The following is a 20,716-nucleotide window of genomic DNA, read 5'->3' on the forward strand; positions in this document are numbered from 1 at the left end:
GAATCCGGATCCGGCCTATCAGTGGGATACAAAACGTAAACTGTTCAGCCAGGCGGAGGTATACACTCTACCGAGTGCCGTTCTATTTCCAGTATGTTTTCATTGTATGTACTTGTAAGTACAGATTATGAAGAGAGACTGTCATGTGCTTCACCTGTCTTTCAGAGCTCCCAGTCCTGATAATCAAGATGCTGGAATTTCTGTGGAAGACCTGCCCAGGTATAGAGTCGTGTTAAGGGAACATTTATTTTGACTTTAGGCAAGGCCCTTTTGCATAAATTCAACAGGAGAATGCATTTGTTTAAATTTTCTTATCAGCAGCTCTTGCTCGCATCCTTGGCCTACATTGAGTGCGAGTTTTAATTTTACACGTCACACATGCGGAATAAGTGCTCCAACTCGAGGACTAGGGTACCTTTATCATTAATATTTTCAATCGGATCACTCACCTAACCATGGCTACACATCTTGACCACAAGCATGGTAACTTTTTGGTCATACTTCATGTCATTACCATCTCCATTAACACATGTGTTGACAATAAGCAACATTTTGCTCTATCGGCATTGGTCAGTTACCATCACTTGTCCCTTCTCAATCTAACCCCACGTCCCCCCTTCATTGTGTTCTTATCACTTTATATCTATCGAGCATAGGTTGACTGCAGTCTGACAGGGTGATTGAGAGGTAGTGCACTGTTGGGGTTTGGCGTTTGGACCATGATTCAGGGACATCAGGTTCAAATCGATGTCCTAATTTGATGTCATAACAAACCCTATGTGTAAAACAGCATGTTTAAAAAAATATTTTTTGGGATACAAAGTCGAGGCTCATGGAAGACCGAGAACACTGGATCAGGATGCAACAGAAAAAGAGGTGCAATAGAGAGAGGTGGGAAACACTAACAACAGGGTTGAAGGACAAAATAGAGGGGGACTTGGATAAATAAGGGATATGGGGAGAAATGAGGGTTCGGGGTGGATGCATGGGGTGGACCATGGTTTAGATCCGATCATAATTTTGGATGTTTTACTTTGAAACAGAGAACAGATGGGAAGTCACGGCCAAACGTACTCCTGTGGGGTTGGGAGGTGTAAGATCGGTGCACGGGCAGTGAAACATTGAGTTGTTGATGTAAAGTGCAACTCTGCCACCAGAGCAGGGCCACAGGCCTATCAAATCGGAGGAGACAATAGCCAGGGAGAGACACTAAAGGATTCTGGGTCGTCCTGTGGGAGGGAGGATTCTATTAAACTTTTGGTGGATTGTGAAGCCCTTTTAATGTAAATAAGTTTACAACATGCCTGTCTCTGCCGTGTAGATGCCAACTACCTGGATGTGGTGGGCTTCTAAGGCCACACGTCATCTGGTTTGGGGAAAGCTTGGATGAAGATATAATGACCAAAGTGTTTGAAGAACTTGAAGCCTGCGATCTGTGTCTCGTGGTGAGGTTATTGTATTATCTTGTGTTTTTAGCAATGCAATATATTTTTATTTTTCTATTTTAATATTTCTCCTGACATTTCATCACAACCTTTTTTTCCTGCTCGAGCAAGACTTGTGAAAGAGCAAGGTTAAGTTGACAGTGGGGGTAATGGGGCAACAATTGGGAACAAGCAGTAATGGGATAAACAAACAGCAAAGAGAGGGAAGAGGAAGAATAAAAAAACCACTGAAAACAGCAAATAAGAGCGTTGGGTTAGGAAGTGTTAACGGAGCAATAAATGTGGTCAGGTTGGGGGTGACACGACGTGGCGGTGCACTGCCTGCTTGAAGCCCTGGAGGGGAGAGTGGGACAGAACAGCCTCTGGAAGGTGGTTCCATAGATGTGAGAAGTGAGGAATAAAAGAGTTTAGGTGTGCAATGAGCTTGGATTTTGGAAGTTTAACCAGGGGAGGGTTAATGGAAGAACGTGTGCATTCTGGATTTGCTGGAGAGGGTCGAACGACCCAGAGAGCGAAGTGAGCAATGTGGGAGAATACATAGGAGAAAACAGAGTGACCTCCGACCCGTCTGCGGTGTGAGCAACAGACGTTGTGATTCGGCCTCATCACAGGAGATCCCAGTAATATTGAGAGCTTTATATTCCACATAATCCAGGCGCTATCGATGTGGTGTTGCAGTGCCATCCCTTGGCAGAGAGCAGTACTCCATTGAGCTACTGCCAAAGGCCTTGTAGACTGAGTGGCTTTCATTTTTCAACAAAAGACTTGGATTGATGGAGGGTGCCCAATCAGTGGCTCGACTTGTAAGCCAGTTTTGATATGTGGTTGTCCCAGGAGATGGTGGGGCCTATAGGTACAAGAGTGAATCTCTTCCAGGGGATGACCAACAAAATTGATACTTTGTTTGATGATAATTCTGAAGTAATAGTGAGACTGTGGGATTTTCCTGGATTTAAGGACAGGTTCCAGAGTGTAATCCTTCAGTGGAGAGAGATTTGAGTACGGTGAAATCCATTATTACGAAGTGGAATCGTGGAACAGCAGCCAAGCAAGCAGTAAACTAGTTCGGATGTCACTGTAACTCCAACAATAACTTTGAAAGATCTGCATGGCTCTATGTCCGAGACAGGGTCAGTGTTTATCAATCATCAATATCCTGTTCCCATTACAAAGCTGGCCTCTCGACATGTGGGAAGAAAGAAGCCATTACTGAAACGCATCTAAAAGCTTGAATGGAGTTTGGGGGAAAAAGCTTCTTGATGATACTGCAGGAATCTGGAGAAAAGTTTTGCGGCCAGACGAGACAAACTGAACTTTTTGGTCGAAATTCAAAAAGTTGCGTCTAGCACAAGCTGAACACTGCGCATCACCCCGTCAACACCATCCCTACTGTCAAGCATTACGATGGAAGCATCATGCTATGGGGCTGCTTTTTATCAGCAGGGCCTTTTTTTCCCTTTTTTTTTCTATACTGAATCGAGGCTCGTGAAAGAGCTAACATTTATTTCACAAACAAATCAACCAGACAAACAAAATATATAAAAAGAGGGAGCGGAAGACAAGATGGGGAGAGATGGGGAAGCACACAAACACAACATTTGAGAGCAGGGACATCGGGAGATGTGTGGGAGGGGGTGGGCTTTGGGGGAGGAGGCGTGGAAAGGGGGGAGGGGTGGGAGAAGTATAAAACACAAGGACACCAAGGACTTCCAGGAAAGAAGTTGGTATTTCAAAAAAGTGGATTGGGGGTGAATTAACTGGGGTAGAAAAGATCAAGGTTTTGGATGGGGGAAGATAAGAGATGGTGGTGAACAGCTGTTTTAAAGACCTGGAGGGTGGAGTGGGATTGAAGAGAGTGAGGGAGTTTGTTCCAGAGGCGGGAGAAAAGAGGAATGAAGGAGTGAAGGTGAGCGGAGAGTCTTGATTTTGGCAGTTTGACCATAAGAGTGTTGCAGGCAGATCTTGTGCGACCTGTAGGAATATTTGGGGGACAGAGCCCAGAGAGAGCTGGGGGGGGCAAAGCCAGAGAGGAGTCGGTAGAAGATGGAAAGACCACCAACCTGCCTGCGGTGAGTGAGTGAAAGGCCCTTGGAGTTAGCTTCATCGCGGGAGATTCCAATGATTCTGAACGCTTTGGTTTCAACAGCGTGAAGACGAGCTAGGTGTGAGGCAGGAGCATCAGCCCAGAGGGGAGAGCAGTATTCCATTGAGCTGCGGATGAAAGCCTTGTATGTGGTGAGTTCAGGTGTGCCAAGGAAGGACTTCGCACGATGGAGGATGCCCAGTTGGTGACTGGCTTTGGAGGCCAGATTTGAAATGTGGTTTTCCCAGGAAAGATCATGGCAGATAGTGAGACCCAAAAGCTTGAGTGACAGAACTTCTTGGAGAGGATTATTCAGAAAGTGGATGGTAGGGTTGTCCAGTCGGTCTTCTCGGAGAGACATCGTAAGAGTGTGAGATTTGTCAGGATTGAAAGACATGTTCCACTTGTTTGCCCAGTCTGTGATTTTGTCCAGGTCTGCAGAGAGTGAGGAGGCTGCAGACTGCCGATCTGCGGGATGAGGAATGGAGCGACAGAGAGTAGAGTCATCAGCAAAGAGATAGAGAGGATTTTCAAGAGAGTCAGAGAGATCATTGATGAAGACCAGAAAAAGCACAGGGCCCAGAACACTGCCTTGGGGAACTCCAGCCTGAACAGGAAGAGGAGATGAGAGAAACCCATTCAGGGCCACACGTTGACCACGACTAGAGAGGACGTCCGCCAGCCATGCGTGGAGATTTCCATGGATACCAAAGGAGGAGAGTTTGGTGAGCAGAGCGGGGTGCCAGACCATATCGAAGGCATGTGATATGTCAAGGGACAACAACAACACAACATGCATTTTAAAGGCCATTTTCCCTACTAGAGCGGGGGTTAGCCTTGCGGTCCCCATGACAATCTTCTCCATTTTGCCCTATTTTCTGCATCTCTCCTCGTTAACCCCCTTGCCCGCATTTCTTCGGAGACAGACGTGATATGTCATGGGAGACAGCTCTAATTTCCTGTTTGGCATTGAGGACCTCCATCCATTGTTGAGAAAGCAGAAGCAGCATCTCCAGAGTAGAGTGACCAGGTCTGAAACCAAATTGATGATCAGAGATCAAGCCATTGGAGAAGAGGAAAGATTTCATATCTGAAGCAATGATGGATTCCATGACTTTGCTGATAATTGGGAGAAGGCCGATTGGTCTGTAGTTGCTGGGATCTGTTTTTGCACCTTTTTTGTGCAAAGCGGTGATGTTGGCTGATTTCCAAGCAGATGGCAGATGACCTTGAGCAAAAGAGAGGGTGAAGAGAACAGAGAGAGGGAGTGAAAGAGCGGAAGAACAGGATTTTAGGACCCGTGGGCTGATGCCGTCAGGTCCAGTTACAGAATCAGAGTCGAGGGTTGACAGAAACTTTTCCAGCTTGTCAGGTGGAAAGGACACAGAGTCCAGGAGCAGCTGGGTACGACTGGGTACGACTGGGTACGGTGGGTACAGAGAGGGATGGGTTTGGGACACAATATTTAGAGGCAAACACAGAGTTGAGGCATTCAGCTTTTTCACGTGCGGAGTCAGCCGTGTCGCCGTGTGAGGTGAGGGAGGGGATGGAGGGGGAACAAACACCAGAAACAGATTTGACCAGACGCCACCAGGATTTGGAAGAGGGAGACAGATAAGAGAGTTCGGTCTTGAGAACAGAGAGATATTGTTTCCTGGCTCTCCTGAGGGTGGACACACACTTGTTTCGGGCTTTGTGAAAGGAAATGAGATTTCCTTCCGTTGGATTTGCTTTCCAGGAGACGAAAGCAAGTTCTTTCAGGGCAACAGCCTCACCACAAGATTCCGTGTACCATGGATGGGAGGAAGGGTATGACAACTGAAGACGAGATGGGATAAATCTGTGCATGAGAGAGAGCAATTTACTTTGGAAGAATTCCCAGGATGAGTTGATGTCAGAGGCGGTAGAGATGGGAGACCAGTCCAGATGATTGATGGCTGCTTGAAGACCGTGCCAGTCGGCCTGAGTGATGCCAGACTCGTCGACGCTGAGGAGGCTCTCTGAGAATGGTCAGAGAGATGTCCACTTTAACAAGCACAAGATCAGATGAGCCGATTGTAGCAGAAGAGCAGCAGACATTTGCAGGGAAATTAGTCATAACCAAGTCCAGAAGAGAAGATACTCCATTGACTGAGATCCGGGTCGGGAAATTGACAGATTGTGTCAGTCCCAATGAGTCGCAGAAGTCCTTGCTGAGGTGCCATGGCTGGTGAGAGATGAACCCACACCCAGCCAACTGGCATGGTGACAATTGAAATCACCACATATGAGGAAGAGAGAGTTGGGATGGGTAGATAGAAGTTGGTCCATATTATCAGACCGAGATGTAGATGGAGTCATCACCGTTTGGTGGACGGTACAACACACATATTAACAAAAGGTGGGAGCGAAGGGGAAGCCGTAGCCAAAGGTATTCCTGGGGGCGAGGTGGAGAGAGGGCAGTGCAGGGCGAATGAGGAAGAGTTTTTTTTATAAAGATAGCAACCCCACCTCCAGGACGAGGCTCAGGTCTATCATACCGGAGGAGGGAGTAACCTGGGAGAGATACCAAGGAATCAGAGACATCATGAAGGAGGAAAGTTTCTGTTAAGCAGATCATGTCTGGTTTGTCAGAAGCAATCTGTATGGAGAGATCAGTCAAGTTTGAGCGAAGGCTCCGGATGTTTGAGGTCCATACCGTTAATGAAGAGGAAGGGGGAGCATCGGATACAGAACATGGGGGGTGAGGGGTAGGGTAAGATGTGGAAGAGGAGGAAGAGGTAGGGAGAGCTGTTGAAAGTGTGTCAGAGATTTCAGAATAGCTTGGAGAAAGGGAAGAATGGGGCGGACAAAAGGTTTGATGGTGATTGGGTGAGGCACAGTGAGGTGTTATTTGAGGAGGGGGAAGAGCGAGGCAGAAGGTTGGGGGAGATGGAAGTGAGAGTTGGAAGGGGGAAGAAGCGGGGAGGATACTTTGAGGAGGAGGGGTGAGAGGGGGGAATTGGAGAAGAAATGAGGGTGGGAAGATTTGAAGGGGAGGGGTGAGGGGGAGTTTATGAGGGCAGGGGTTAGGGGGGAGTTTAGGAGGGCAGGGACAAGGGGAGGGATTTGAAAGGGATGGGAGATGGGGGAGATTTGGAGGGGAGGGGTGAGGGGGGTGTCTAGGAGGGGAGCGGCAAGGGGGAGTCTTGGAGGGGAAGGGTGTGGGGGTAGTTTAGGAGGGAAGGGGCAAGGGGGGAGATTTGAAAGGGATGGGTGATGGGGAGGATTTGGAGGGGAGGGCAAGGGGGAAGATTTGAAAGGGATGGGTGATGGGGAAGATTTGGAGGGGAGGGGTGATGGGGAGGATTTGGAGGGGAGGGGTGAGATTGGATTTTGGAAAGTGTACGATTAATGGGAAATGAACATTTATTGCAAAATGAGTTTCTTGTGACCTTCGAGTCAAAAATACATTTGAGGATGCTGGAGGAGGGGTGGAAAGCAGGAGAGTTTAGGGAATGTATGAAAGAGGCACTGTAAGAGATGGAATTTTTTTTTGGAATGAATAGATTTGGTGAGCAAGTCGAAAGCAACCTTTTAAAGAAGAAGAAGAAAAAGGTGTTATAATACACGACAGAATACAGAACTTCAGGGGAAAGTTTAAACATTTTAAAGTTTAACAGTGAAAACTATCTGGGGAAATGTGGGTGAAACATGTGGTCTGAGAACAAACTAACGAATAAACGAATAAGAACAACGAATAAGAACAGAGAAGGAAATGTTTTTTTGGTTTTTTTGTTTTTGAGTTGAGATTTTAAACAAGGACGTATGGGGTGAAAATACTGGAAAAAAACAGAGAACGAAAGTAGTTGGGAGCACAATTGATGGACCACTGAGAGAAAAACAAAGCCTCAAGGTCGAACAAGGCCTCAAAAGGCCTCAAACAAGGCCTTTGAGGCCTGACAAGGCCTCAAAAGACACGACACGAATTAACCGACGATATATCATACAGGTATGAAAGATTAACAATGAGAATCTTCCTAGGGACACACTATACGTACACACACCATAAAATGAATAGTTTTGACGAAAATACAAATGGAAACAATTACTTAACTTCGATAGTGTGGAGAGCGTGGACAGCTTCGAAAAAACGGAAACCTCGCCGGCAAGACCGGAAAGGTTCAGCCTGGCAAGCTTGTCAGGATAGAAGGGACAATGGATGGTGCAAAGTACAGGAGAATCCTTGATGAAAACCTTCTTGAGTCAGCCATGAATCTGAAACTGGGTAGATTCACATTTCAGCAGAACAAAGCACCTGAAGCGCAAGGCTAAAGCCACACTGGAGTGGCTTAATAAGAAGAGAATAAACGTCCTTGAGTGGCCCAGTCAAAAAGTCCTGACTTGAACCCAATTGAACATTTATGGTGCGACGAAGATTGCAGTGTATCGACAATCCCACCATAATGTGGGTAGAGGCACTGTTGTCTCGAAGCAGACTAGCTCACCCCTCCCAGCCCGTTTTGTTCTGTGAAGACAACTTTCTACATTTGTCTTGTTTCAATCCAAGCGGCTAGTTGTTCTGATTTTGTTTTCTTTGTGTAGGCCACACCTCGAGTGGCCTAAGGCTTTCTGGTGGGAAATATCCTATTAAAAAAAAAATCAAACATTGCAGAACTAGAGCAATTTTCACTTGAAAAATGGGCAAAGATTTCACCATCTCACGGTGCAAAGCTTGTAGAGGCCTACTCAAAAAGACTCATAGCAGTCATTGTTACAAAAGGTGCTTTCGCCAAGTATTGATCTAGGGGGCTAAATACTTTTGCAACCAGTGAATTGTGATTTGCATATTGTTAATTGTTTTTTTGCAGGTATTCCTGACATGTAACTTCCTTGAACTTATAACAGTGTTTAGTTTGATCTCTTCAGTTATGAATTAAAAAGTAATTTGAAGAAATTGTTTCTACTTAATTGGTAATTCATCTAAATGTGGCATTGTTGGTAAGGGCTGAATACTTTTGCAGGACATTGTAGGCCCATCACCGAAGCAGGGTTGAGGTCAGACAGTACTCCCTCTATCTTCTCGCGTTAGATGCACACAGGGTCCAGTAGACAGTGGGTGCATCGGGCGGAGTATGATGCTGACAGAACAGGTGGAAAACACAGTTTAGAATATTGCTTTATCCCATACAGAGTCTACAGAACAGCTGTTTGAGGTTAGGGACGGGGTTGAGGGGGAGCATACACCAGTGACAGACTCGACAAGGCGCCATGATGACTTCCTGGAAGGAGACTGGTTGGAGAGTTCAGCCTTGAGAGTTGATGATTATGTTTTCTGGCTTGCCTCCTGCTAAACACACACTTATTACACGCCGTACTGAATGCACGGAGGTCACCCTCAGTCGGGTTAGCTTTCCAAGCTGAGAAAGTAAGGTGCCTAAGTGCAACCGCCTCCCCGCAGGATTCAGTATAACAGGGTCTCTGTCGACGATAGATAGTAAAGCTGCAAACGGGATGGGATAAACAGGTGAGAAAGTCGAATTTTGTGAAAGTATTCCCAGGTGGAATCGATATCAGGTGCTGTGGAGCCGAGAAAATTATTTACAAACAAACGTCTATCAAAAATAAAACCATATAATGAATGGTAAGGTATGCATGTTCGACAAATAACAAGGTAAATTCAGACGTTTTGTTGATTATTTAATCGGATATTTTTTATTTATTGATTAATCAATTAATTATTTATTGATTAATCAATTGCTTATTTAATTTTTTTCGATTGACTTATTTAATTAATTTTCAAAAAGTTACAGCTTCGGATGAAGCACTAGTGGTTTAGGTATGCTATTAGCCAATTGATTAAGAAAATATTTTACGATTATTATTCATTGATTTTAATTATGCAATTAATCAATCAATTTATTGCACACCTCTCCCTCCCAATACAGTCTCTAAGAGCTGCACTGCGGTATTGTCGGGCGTCGGAGGCAATGCCGCGCTGGAGGATATTTATTTATTTGGCATGGGGGCGGTGTACTTTGAATGTATGTGTACTTGTTTGTTTTGTTGTGTTGCATCGTGATCCGTTCTGTGTTCTCGCTCTTCTACTAGACTTGCCTCCTCATTCATTGGATCTGCCACCAGACAGTAACCAATTGGAGTTGTTGCCATTCCTAACGCAAAGCAGTCTTCCAAACGTGCCAGAGTCTGAACTCTACTGACCAGAGCAATGTTGTGATGACAGTTTCTCAAGAACTTGGTAACTGTGTAAGATTGCTGGGTCTGGCCTTGTAATCTATTTATGGGGGTCTTGTGGGAAATGGATGGTTGTCAAAATGTGTAACGACAACACGATCCAAAAATGTCCCTGCAGTACGTTTCGCCTGTCTTGCCCTGTGCACTGACATGGTCAAGTTTACAATGTAACAGCACCAAGTCGTAACGAATCCGCCACCAACCACGACGGACTCTGCAATGTTCTTGGGTGTACAAGCTGTGTGAGGTTGCCCCCAAAGCGAGTTCTACCATCAGTTGCGTGCAGGAGAAATCTCTTCTCATCCGACCAACTGATCTTTCGTCAGGATGTGAGATTTTAGTGTTGACCTAACCCGGCCCCAAGCCAAGCGAGGTACTTGCTGTGAGGTGTCCTATAGGTCTGCTGGCTTCATAACCTGCACCGCAAAGCCCTTTCCAGACAGTTCTCGTAGATAACCTCTGAGGGAGATTCCGTTCAAGCTGCCAACACTATGCTTGTCACAACAGGAATATGTCTGACGAGCCTGATCCGTGCATGGAAGGTTCTTTCATTTATGTTTGAAGGAAAATTTGAATTTGATTCAATGTATGGATACCTCCTTTTCCATATGTATATATGACACATATGCCACAAAGAATGTATCAGTTTTGTCCACATGGTTCCATCCTGCTGACGGTAAAATGATAATTGTGCAGATTTAGCATTGGGTTTATTTCAACTTTATCGTCATCAATGTACCACATTCTTTCCAGAGTGTCGGTGTTGCCACAGCAGTTCCTGGGGGTTGGCATTGATTTCCTACCAATCAGTCAAGGCAGGATTGTCTAATTTGTTCAGGGTGCTGGTGCAAACTCGCCTAATCGCCATGGAGGTCACTGGGATCTTTAACGTCCACTAACTAATGCTCGTGGACAGGACACCCACTTTAGCGTCCAGCCGAGGGATGGCACACGCATTGATAACAACCAATCGCCCTGCCTGCACAACATCGGGGTGACAGTTTAAAGATGGGCCAAGATTCAAACCTAGCCGAGATGAGAGGTGAATGCATCTTTTGGGTATCTTACCAGCCTTCAATCTTTTTTTCTGTTGCTTTTATTACATCCCCCTGATTTGCTTGATCAACACCCTGGCCTGGTCCTCACTTTATTCCAAGACTTTTAACTACCCACTTTCCTCTGGGTCAGATTTGCTGTTTTTTGATGCGTGCTCTGTCACTTCAGGTGGGAACCTCTTCCCTGGTGTATCCTGCTGCGATGCTAGCACCACAAGTTGCGAGCCGTGGGGTGCCTGTGGCCGAATTCAACTTGGAGACGACACCAGCTACCACCAGCTTTGGGTGAGACCAGAAAGGCCCATCCCTTCCTTCATCGTGTACCATGCCTTATGCAGAGCGTTGGTGCTGCAGAAGCCGTTCCTGGGCTACAATCCAGGTCGGGCTGCCACTTCGAAATCAGGAAGTCAGGGCAGGAATTATACCAGGTTTCTGGCGGTAGGTTTTGAGCAAGGTTAATACTAGCAAGTTGCCCATGCCCACACAGGTTTATAAACGGGGAAGAGATGGAGACGGCAAAAAATGTAAATGGTGTCTTCTGCCATCGAGCTGGCAAGCTGACAGGAGCAATTCACATTTATTGCCACATCTGATGCAATTTAAATGCTCCAATGGTGGCGAGGTGCTCAATTTGCAACTGTTTGTTCAATATATATAGCTTTTTGATTTCTAGAGTTGTAATAAAAATTTGTATTGGTGCCAAAGCCAGTGACTAATTGCAAATAGCAGGATTCTGGGACTTTCGAGTATCGCCTCTATTCTGTGATTTCTATTTTGTTGCAATTTCGTTAATTTCCCATTCCGATTGCTGAAAATGGTTGAATATTTTTGTGTAAATGTTTTGTTTTGATGAAGGTTTTTGGTATTACAACTTGACTCGAGCTTGGCAAACTAATCCACAAAACACAACATACCATACTTTCACACTCGAATTACCTCATTGCAGGTTCATATCCCAACCCTTCCTGGAAGGCAACGGCAAACCAAGTGTTGACGATTGTGATCCCATCTCTGTTTTCCAGGTTCCATTTCGAGGGACCCTGTGGACAGACTCTGCCTGTTGCGCTTGCACCTTTCGAATGAACCAGAGGGAATCGTATTTTTCTTTTTTACAGTCGCTTCCGTCAAGCCTCTATCCTGAAATATCTCTGACTATATGATGAGACCTTTGACCCCACATTGATCACTGTTCGAGTGCTGCTGGTGTAATGCATGGTCTAGATCTTTACAAAGAGCGATGTATTAATGATGGATCTGTCCTTCACTCTCTATATCAATGAGAAAAAACGTTTTGAATGTACGAAATTCATCGAGTTGTCTGCTTTGGAGGTATTTTTGATCTTGTTTGCAATTTAATATTTAAATGCCATTTTGCAAGGGTTCATGTCCTCGACTTTGTTTTGACTATATGAAAAGGTAATGGAATGTACAAAGGGTGCAAATGGCACATCAGATTTATACAGGATTGTTTTATTTATATACAGTCAAGATTCGTGGAAGAGCTTGTACACTTCACGGATCAGGACGCAGCAGGACAGTAGTAAAGGTGTGGGGGGCACCAACAGCAGCAACAAAATGAAAAATAATTTCAAACAGGAAACCTACTGTGAAGGACGTCATAGTTAGACACAAGCAACAGGCACAAATAACTAATGTAACGTATTAGATAGGGTGGTGTAAAAGACGAGTGTCACATGGTGGTAAACCTCCGGAATTTATTAATTTATACGACTTTTACAATCTTTATTTTATTTCAATTTAATTATGTACATGAACACTGCAGAACACAAATCACCTTTCTGTCGCTTCCAAGAACCTCGGCAGCGCTAAACTTCCGGTATTTTTTAAACGACCATTAAAATCATGATTTTATTACCTCCGCCACCGAAGGTTTTCACATCCTTCTGTCTGAACAGCATATCTCAAAAAGTTGCGGACTGGGCCAAAATTTGGTGAAACTTTCCACCAGAATGACCCAATTTCGGCCACTACCAATCAAAACTACTCAGATTCATGTATTCAAAAGCATTTTCAGCTTGGGAAGATGCTAAACACAGACTCAAATTCTCTGCCTGATCACAACTACAACAGCTCAAGCACCAATACCTTTGTTACTGTTGTGGATGTCTTCTACTCAGATCATGATGCTACCATTGTATCTCCACATGTATAAGCTACCTTGCCTCGGGTGTGGTCACTTGCTATTTTTGGTTTTGATTTATTTTGTTATTTTGTGTGGTGTGGTGTGTCCTCGTTACAAGTTCAACCCCCCATAACATTGTACCCAGGTAACGTTGGTGTATCATCACCTGCTGGCTAACGGGCCGACGTCATTCTGTAGTTTGTGTCCTTTATGATCTTAAAATTTTTTTTTTTTGGAATGATCTTCAATTTTGTTTAACTGCCATAGGCAGATTGAGTAAAAACAACCGTTACGCCTAGGTCCCCCTTCGTTAAAGTGATGCGAGTTGACAAAGTGGAAGACGCAAGGCGGCCATCTTGGATTTTGACGTGGCGACCCAATTTTCAATAGCGTTCTCCCTTATGCGTAGATACACCCACACACCAGATTAGAAGTTGGTACTTCGCTTATTTTTCAAAATATTCCGCTCACAAGGTTCAGACATACATGGCGGTGGCCATCTTGGATTTTGACGTGGCGACCCAATTTTCAATAGCGTTCTTCATGCCTAGATACACCCACACACCAGAATAGAAGTTGGTACTTCGCTTATTTTTCAAGATATTCCGCTAACAAGGTTCAGACATACATGGCGTCAGACATGCATGGTGGTGGCCATCTTGGATTTTGACGTGGGTTGCACCCACACACCAAATTAGAATTCGGTCCTTCGCTTACGCACGCACGCACATTCGCACGCACACACTGACGGAGAGGAAAACCAGAGTCCCCCTTTCGCTCCACGGTGCGACAGGGGACAATAAATCGCACCAGTGTCCGAAGAAAGTGGTTCAGTTTCGCATTTTTAATATGAAATAAGCAAAGCCGAGAAACTAACTAAACGCTTTAGAATTACCCATTCAAACCCATTACAATTTCCATGAAGAGACCACAATAGCAAGCGTTACGCCTAGGTCCCCCGTCGGGGAAGTGATGAGTTGACAAAGTGGAAGACGCAGAAAACATGCTGTGATATATTTTGCTCAAGGTTCAGACATACATGGAGGCGGCCATCTTGGATTTTGACATGGCGACCCAATTTTCAATAGCGTTCTTCCTTATGCCTAGATACACCCATACACCAGATTAGAAGTTGGTACTTCGCTTATTTTTCAAGATATTTCGCTCACAAGGTTCAGACATATATATGGTGGTGGCCATCTTGGATTTTGACGTGGTGACCCAATTTTCAATAGCGTTCTTCCTTATGCCTAGATACACCCACACACCAGATTATAAGTTGGTACTTCGCTTATTTTTCAAGATATTCAGCTCACAAAGTTCAGACATACATGGCGGTGGCCATCTTGGATTTTGACGTGGCGACCCAATTTTCAATATGGTTCTTCCTTATGCCTAGATACACCCACACACCAGATTAGAAGTTGGTACTTCGCTTATTTTTCAAGATATTCCGCTCACAAGGTTCAGACATACATGGCATCGACATACATGGTGGCGGCCATCTTGGATTTTGACGTGGGTTGCACCCACACACCAAATTCGAATGCGGTCCTTCGCTTACGCACACACGCACGGATGGACGGACACAGACGGAGGGGAAAACCATAGTCCCCTTTCGCTCCGTGGTGCGACGGGGGACAATTACCCGTTAGAAACCACAATAATTACCCTTTAGAATTGCCCTTTACAACCCATTAGAATTGCCCTTTACAACCCATCAGAATTGCCCTTTACAACCCATCGGAATTACCCTTTATAATCTTTTAGAACTCATTATAATAACCCTTTAGAACACTGGAATTAAACACGGTGGGCTAGAATAGAAAGGTTCTTCATTTTTGACAGACAGAAGTAGCCAAATATTGAAGTGGCTTCACCGCTTTGAAATTATCTCGCTCCTTTCTGCGCTTGCACAATTCGGACGAATTCAGAGCCGAAGCACAGTTAAACTACAAGTTCGTTTTGAAAATACAGTCGTGGCCAAAAATATTAGCACCCTTGCACTTTTTTCAAATAACTCACAATTTTCTCGAAAAATAAGTTGAAATTGACAAAAGTATTTGGTCTCCACAATTCTTTATTTCACCGTTAGTATAAAAAAAAACCTTTGCTTTTTATTTAGAACTTAATATATCCTTTTAAATCAGAAAAGAAAAATAAATGGCATTGACAATTATTGACACCCTCGACTTAATATTTGGTAGCACGGCCTTTGGCCAAAATAACTGCAGTCAAGCGCTTCCTATAGCCATGAACGAGGTTCCTACACCTCTCCACTGGCAGTTTGGCACACTCTTATTGTGAAAACTGCTCCCGTTCTCCCAGATTTGAAGGTTGCCTTCTCCCAACTGCTCTTTTCAGTTCTCCCCACAGGTGTTCAATGGGGCTGGCCACTTCTGAACAGTCCAGCGTTTTGGCTTGAACTATTTCTGGGTGCTTTTTGAAGTGCGTTTGGGGTCATTGGCCTGCTGCAAGACCCATGACCTTCGACGGAGACCCAGCTTTCTGACACTGGGTTGAACATTGCGCTCCAAAATGCCTTGGTAATCTCCTGATTTCATGATGCCATGCACACATTCAAGGCTCCCAATGCCAGAGGCAGCACAGCAACCCCAAAACATCACTGAACCTCCATGTTTGACTGCAGGGAAGGTGTTCTTTTCTTTGAAGGCTTCATTTTGTCTTCTGTAAACATAGAGATGATGTGCTTCACAAAAAAGCTCTAATTTGGTTTCATCTGTCAACAGGACATTCTCCCAGAAGGATTTTGACTTGTTCAGGTGTGTTTTGGCAAACTCCAGTTGGGATTTCTTATATCTCTCTCTCAGCAGTTCGGTCCTCCTGGGTCTCCTATCATAGAACCCTCTTTCATAGAGTTGGTGACGGATGGTGCGCGTTGAAACGGTCGTATCTTGTGTCTGAAGGTCAGCTTGAATCTGTTTGGCAGTTGATCGAGGTGCTTTCTCCACCATTCGAACAATCCTTTGCTGCGATCTTCGATCACGTTTTCTTTTGCGGCCACGTCCAGGGATGTTGACTACAGTGCCATGGGCCTTAAACCTCCTGATGACATTGCGTATGGTGGACACAGGAACATCAAGGTCTCTGGAGATGGACTTGTAGTCTTGATTGTCCATGCTTGTCTACACTCTTGTGTCTGACCTCCTCAGACAATTCTCTGGTTTTCTCTCTTTTCTCCATGCTCATTGTGGTACACACAGTGACACAAAACAGCAGAATGACTCTTTTTCTCCATTCAAACTGGTTGAATGAGTGATTTTTTTATTATATTGCACGCACCTGCAACTCACCTCAGGTGAGTTCAATTCCATTGTATAGGAGAATCACCAACTTGAAATCTAATTATTTCTAACAACTTCTAAAAGGTGCCAATAATATTGTCCGGCCCATTTTAGGATTTCTGTGTGGAATAAGCTAAGATTAAATAATTTTTTTCAGCTTTTTTTTTGCTTTATTCTACTGCAAACCAATGAAATACAAATGTGTATAACAAAATATTTTTAAATTTCAACAATTTTCTGGAAGAAATGGTGCATTATTTAAAAAAAGGCAAGGGTGCCAATATTTATGGCCACAACTGTATAACATTCAATTGAAATCAAGTCGTGTCTTGATCATAAACTGACGTTTGTGGACAGACTCAAAGTGAACCAATACACGGCTTTCAAAATAATGCATGAATACTAAACGAGGCCTTCTGCACATGCATCTCATTTATATTGATCTTTTTCTGGCACACCTAGGGTGCCAGCCTAGGATCCTGGGTTCGAATCCCGGTCGATCGCTGAATTAACGCCAGGGGGGTTGACTCAGCCTGTCATCCTTCTGAGGTCGGCAAATTGAGTACCAGTTCACTGGTAATTCCCTGTTTGTCGTAAAAAGACTTGATCTGCTTGATCAAGCAGACTTGATCAGACTTGATCTGCTTAACAGAGACTTTCCTCCCTCAAGATGTCTCTGATTCCTTAATATCTCTTCCTGGTTACTCCCTCCGGTATGATAGACCTGAGCCTCGGCCTGGTGGTGGGGTGGCTATCTTTATCAAAAACTCTCTTCCTCACTCTCCTTGCACTGCCCTCTTTCCTCCTCAACCCCAGGAGTACCCCTGGCTACGGCTCCCTCTCCGCTCCCACCTTTTGTTCATATGTGTTCTGTACCGTCCCCCAAACAGTGATGACTCCATCTACATTTCACTGTCTGACAACATGGACCAACTTCTATCCACTCATCCCAACTCTCTCTTCCTCATATGTGGTGACTTCAACTGTCATCATGCCACCTGGTTGGGTGTGGGTTCCTCTCTCACCAGTCATGGCACCTCAGCAAAGGACTTCTGTGACTCACTGGGATTGACACAATCTGTCAATTTCCCGACCTGGATCTCAGCCAATGGAGTATCTTCTCTCCTAGACTTGGTTATGACAAACTTCCCTGCTAATGTCTGCTGCTCTTCTTCTGCTCCAATCGGTTCTTCTGATCATGTGCTTGTCAAAGTGGACATCTCTCTGGCCATTCTCAGAGAGCCTCCTCAGCGTCGACGAGTCTGGCATTTCACTCAGGCCGACTGGGACGGTCTTCAAGCAGCCATCAATCGTCTGGATTGGTCTCCCATCTCCACTGCCTCTGAAATCAATTCTTCCTGGGAATTCTTCCAAAGCAAACTGATCTCTCTCATGCACAGATTTATCCCATCTCGCCTTCAGTTGTCTTACCCTTCCTCCCGTCCATGGTACACTGAATCTTGTGGGGAGGCAGTTGCCCTGAAACAACTTGCCTTTGCCTCTTGGAAGGCTAATCCAACTGAAGGCAATCTCAGTTCCTTCCACCAAGCTCGGAACAAGTGTGTGTCTACCCTCAGGAGTGCCAGGAAGCACTATCTCTCCTCACTCAAGAATGAACTCTCAAACCTGTCTCCTTCCTCCAAATCCTGGTGGCGTCTGGTCAAATCCGTTTCTGGTGTTTGTTCCCCCTCCATCCCCTCCCTTACCTCAAATGGCCACACAGTTGACATCGCACGTGACAAAGCCGAATGCCTCAACTCTGTGTTTGCCTCAAAATCCTTAGTCCCAAACCCATCTCTCTCTGTTCCCACCTTTCCCAGTCTAACCCAACTGCTCCTGAACTCTGTGTCCTTCTCTCCTGACAAGGTGGAGGAGTTTTTGTCAAACCTCGACTCTGATTCTGCAACTGGACCAGACGGCATCAGCCCACGGGTCCTAAAATCCTGCTCTGCCGCTCTATCTCACCCTCTCTCTGTTCTTTTCACCCTATCGTTTGCTCAAGGTCATCTGCCAGCATCCTGGAAATCAGCTAACATTACCGCTTTACACAAAAAAGGTGCAAAAACAGATCCTTGCAACTACAGACCAATCAGCCTGCTCCCAATTATCAGCAAAGTCATGGAATCCATCATTGCTTCGGATATGAAATCTTTCCTCTTCTCCAATGGCTTGATCTCTGATCATCAATTTGGTTTCAGACCAGGTCACTCTACTCTGGACATGCTGCTTCTGCTGTCTCAACAATGGATGGAGGTCCTCAATGTCAAACAGGAAATCAGAGCTGTCTCCCTTGACATATCACGTGCCTTTGATACGGTCTGGCACCCAGCTCTGCTCACCAAACTCTCCTCCTATGGTATCCATGGAAATCTCCATGCATGGCTTGCGGACTTCCTCTCTGGTCGTAGTCAACGTGTGGCCCTAAATGGATTTCTCTCATCTCCCCTTCCTGTTCAGGCTGGAGTTCCCCAAGGCAGTGTGCTGGGCCCTGTGCTTTTTCTGGTCTTTATCAATGATCTCTCCGACTCTCTGGAAAATCCTCTCTATCTCTTTGCTGATGACTCCACTCTCTGCCGCTCCATTCCTCTTCCCGCAGATCGGCAGTCTGCAGCCTCCTCACTCTCTGAAGACCTGGACAAAATCACAGACTGGTCAAACAAGTGGAACATGTCTTTCAATCCTGACAAATCTCACTCTCTTACTATGTCTCTCCGAAAAGATCGACTGGACAACCCTCCCATCCACTTTCTCAACAATCCTCTCCAAGAAGTTCTGTCGCTCAAGCTTTTGGGTTCTCACTATCTGCCATGATCTTTCTTGGGAAAACCACATTTCCAAGCTGGCCTCCAAAGCCAGTCGCCGACTGGGCATCCTCCGTCGTGCGAAGTCCTTTCTCGGCACACCTGAGCTCCTCACCACATACAAGGCTTTCATCCGCAGCTCAATGGAATACTGTTCTCCCCTATGGGCTGGTGCTCCTGCCTCAAACCCGGCCCGGCTTCACGCTGTTGAATCCAAAGCTTTCAAAATCATTGGAATCTCCCGCGATGAAGCTACCTCTGAGGGCCTTTCACTCACTCACCGCAGGCAGGTAGGTGGTCTTTCTGTCTTCTACCGACTCCTCTCCGGCCTTGCTCCCCCAGCTCTCTCTGTGCTCTGTCCCCCAAATATTCCTACAGGTCGCACAAGATCTGCCAGCAACCCTCTGATGGTTAAACTGCCGAAATCTCGGCTTTCTGCTCACCTTCACTCTTTCATTCCTCTTTTCTCCCGCCTCTGGAACAAACTCCCACACTCCCTTCAATCCCACTCCTCCCTCCGGGTCTTTAAAACAGCTGTTCACCACCATCTCTCATCTTCCCCCATCCAAAACCTTGATCTTTTCTACCCCCACTAATTCACCCCAGATCCACCTTTTTTAAAATTCCAACTTCTTTCCTGGAAGTCCTGGCAGTGTCCATATGTTTATACCTCTCCCACCCCCCCCCCCCCCCCCTTCACATGCCTCCCCCCCAAAGCCCTCTCCCTCCCACAGATCTCTCGATGTCTCCATGTCTCTCGGTCCCTGCTCTCAAATGTTGTGTTTGTGTCCTGCCCCCTCTCTCCCCATCTTGTCTACCGCTCCCGATGTTATTTGTTTTATGTGTCTGTTTGTCTTTCTGTGTGATTAATGTTCGCTCTTTCACGAGCCTCGATCTTGTATACAAAAAAAAAAAAAAAAAAAAAAAAGCGACAAAAAGGGTTGGCGGCAGGAAGGGCATCCGGCCGTAAAACATTGCTTCAAAAAGGGGACCAAAAAACAACAACCACGGTTCCCGAAAAAGGCCAACCCCCGCTTGCGGGGAAAAATGGCCTCTAAAGGTGTTTGTTTTTTTTTTTTTTTTTTTTTTTTTTTTTTTTTTTTTTTTTTTTTTTTTCTGGCACACACGATATATATGCTCTGCTGCCCTGATGACACCTGCATCCTGGGTTTCTGCGCATGGCCACTGAGCATTCTGGGGCAGCAGATTACGTCATATCAAAAATCACGTTGCTCAAACCCCACTTTTCGCTTTGCATGCGCGGGTAACAAACTTGCGTTACAGACACACATACGTGTCCCGGAAGTCAGTTTCCATATCAGACGAACAACCTTTTCGCAATTTTTTTTTCTCCGGCATCTGCAGGGAATCCATGCATGTTAAACCCTTATCTGTATGATTGGTGCATCCAATGGCACAGCATCCTGCCATTTTTAAAGAATCATTCAATGGAAAGGAAATTAATGAGGCAGTGAACCCCAGGATGGTACTTGTATGAAACACCCGCTCCCTCCGGTTGGTGTCAGTAAAGTCAGCCGGGCACACATAATGGAAAACTGCAATTCATCTCCACAAGTGAATTGTAATTTGCAGCCACAAGTACAAATATTGAACATAATTAAAAAACAAAAACAAAAAAAATTACAAATAAGCATGCTGGTAAAGAGTGGT

At 45.3% G+C, this 20,716-nt stretch overlaps 1 protein-coding gene across 1 annotated transcript in view; it reads left to right on the top strand.

Moving 5' to 3' along the window:
• LOC144888946 (NAD-dependent protein deacylase sirtuin-5, mitochondrial-like) overlaps positions 1–12,178 on the top strand; it is a 30,728-nt gene extending 18,550 nt beyond the window's left edge. Inside the window, exons 5-8 of the mRNA XM_078768720.1 lie at positions 166–219; positions 1,322–1,445; positions 10,966–11,081; positions 11,819–12,178. Of these exons, the coding sequence (XP_078624846.1) occupies positions 166–219; positions 1,322–1,445; positions 10,966–11,081; positions 11,819–11,879 (355 nt within the window). The 3' untranslated portion in view covers positions 11,880–12,178. The remainder of the gene's footprint in view (positions 1–165; positions 220–1,321; positions 1,446–10,965; positions 11,082–11,818) is intronic.
• The last annotated feature ends 8,538 nt before the right edge of the window (positions 12,179–20,716 follow it).

This window comes from Myxine glutinosa, unplaced genomic scaffold (assembly GCF_964187855.1).
Source record: "Myxine glutinosa unplaced genomic scaffold, kmMyxGlut1.1 SCAFFOLD_182, whole genome shotgun sequence".
NCBI classification, from domain to species: Eukaryota; Metazoa; Chordata; class Myxini; order Myxiniformes; family Myxinidae; genus Myxine; species Myxine glutinosa.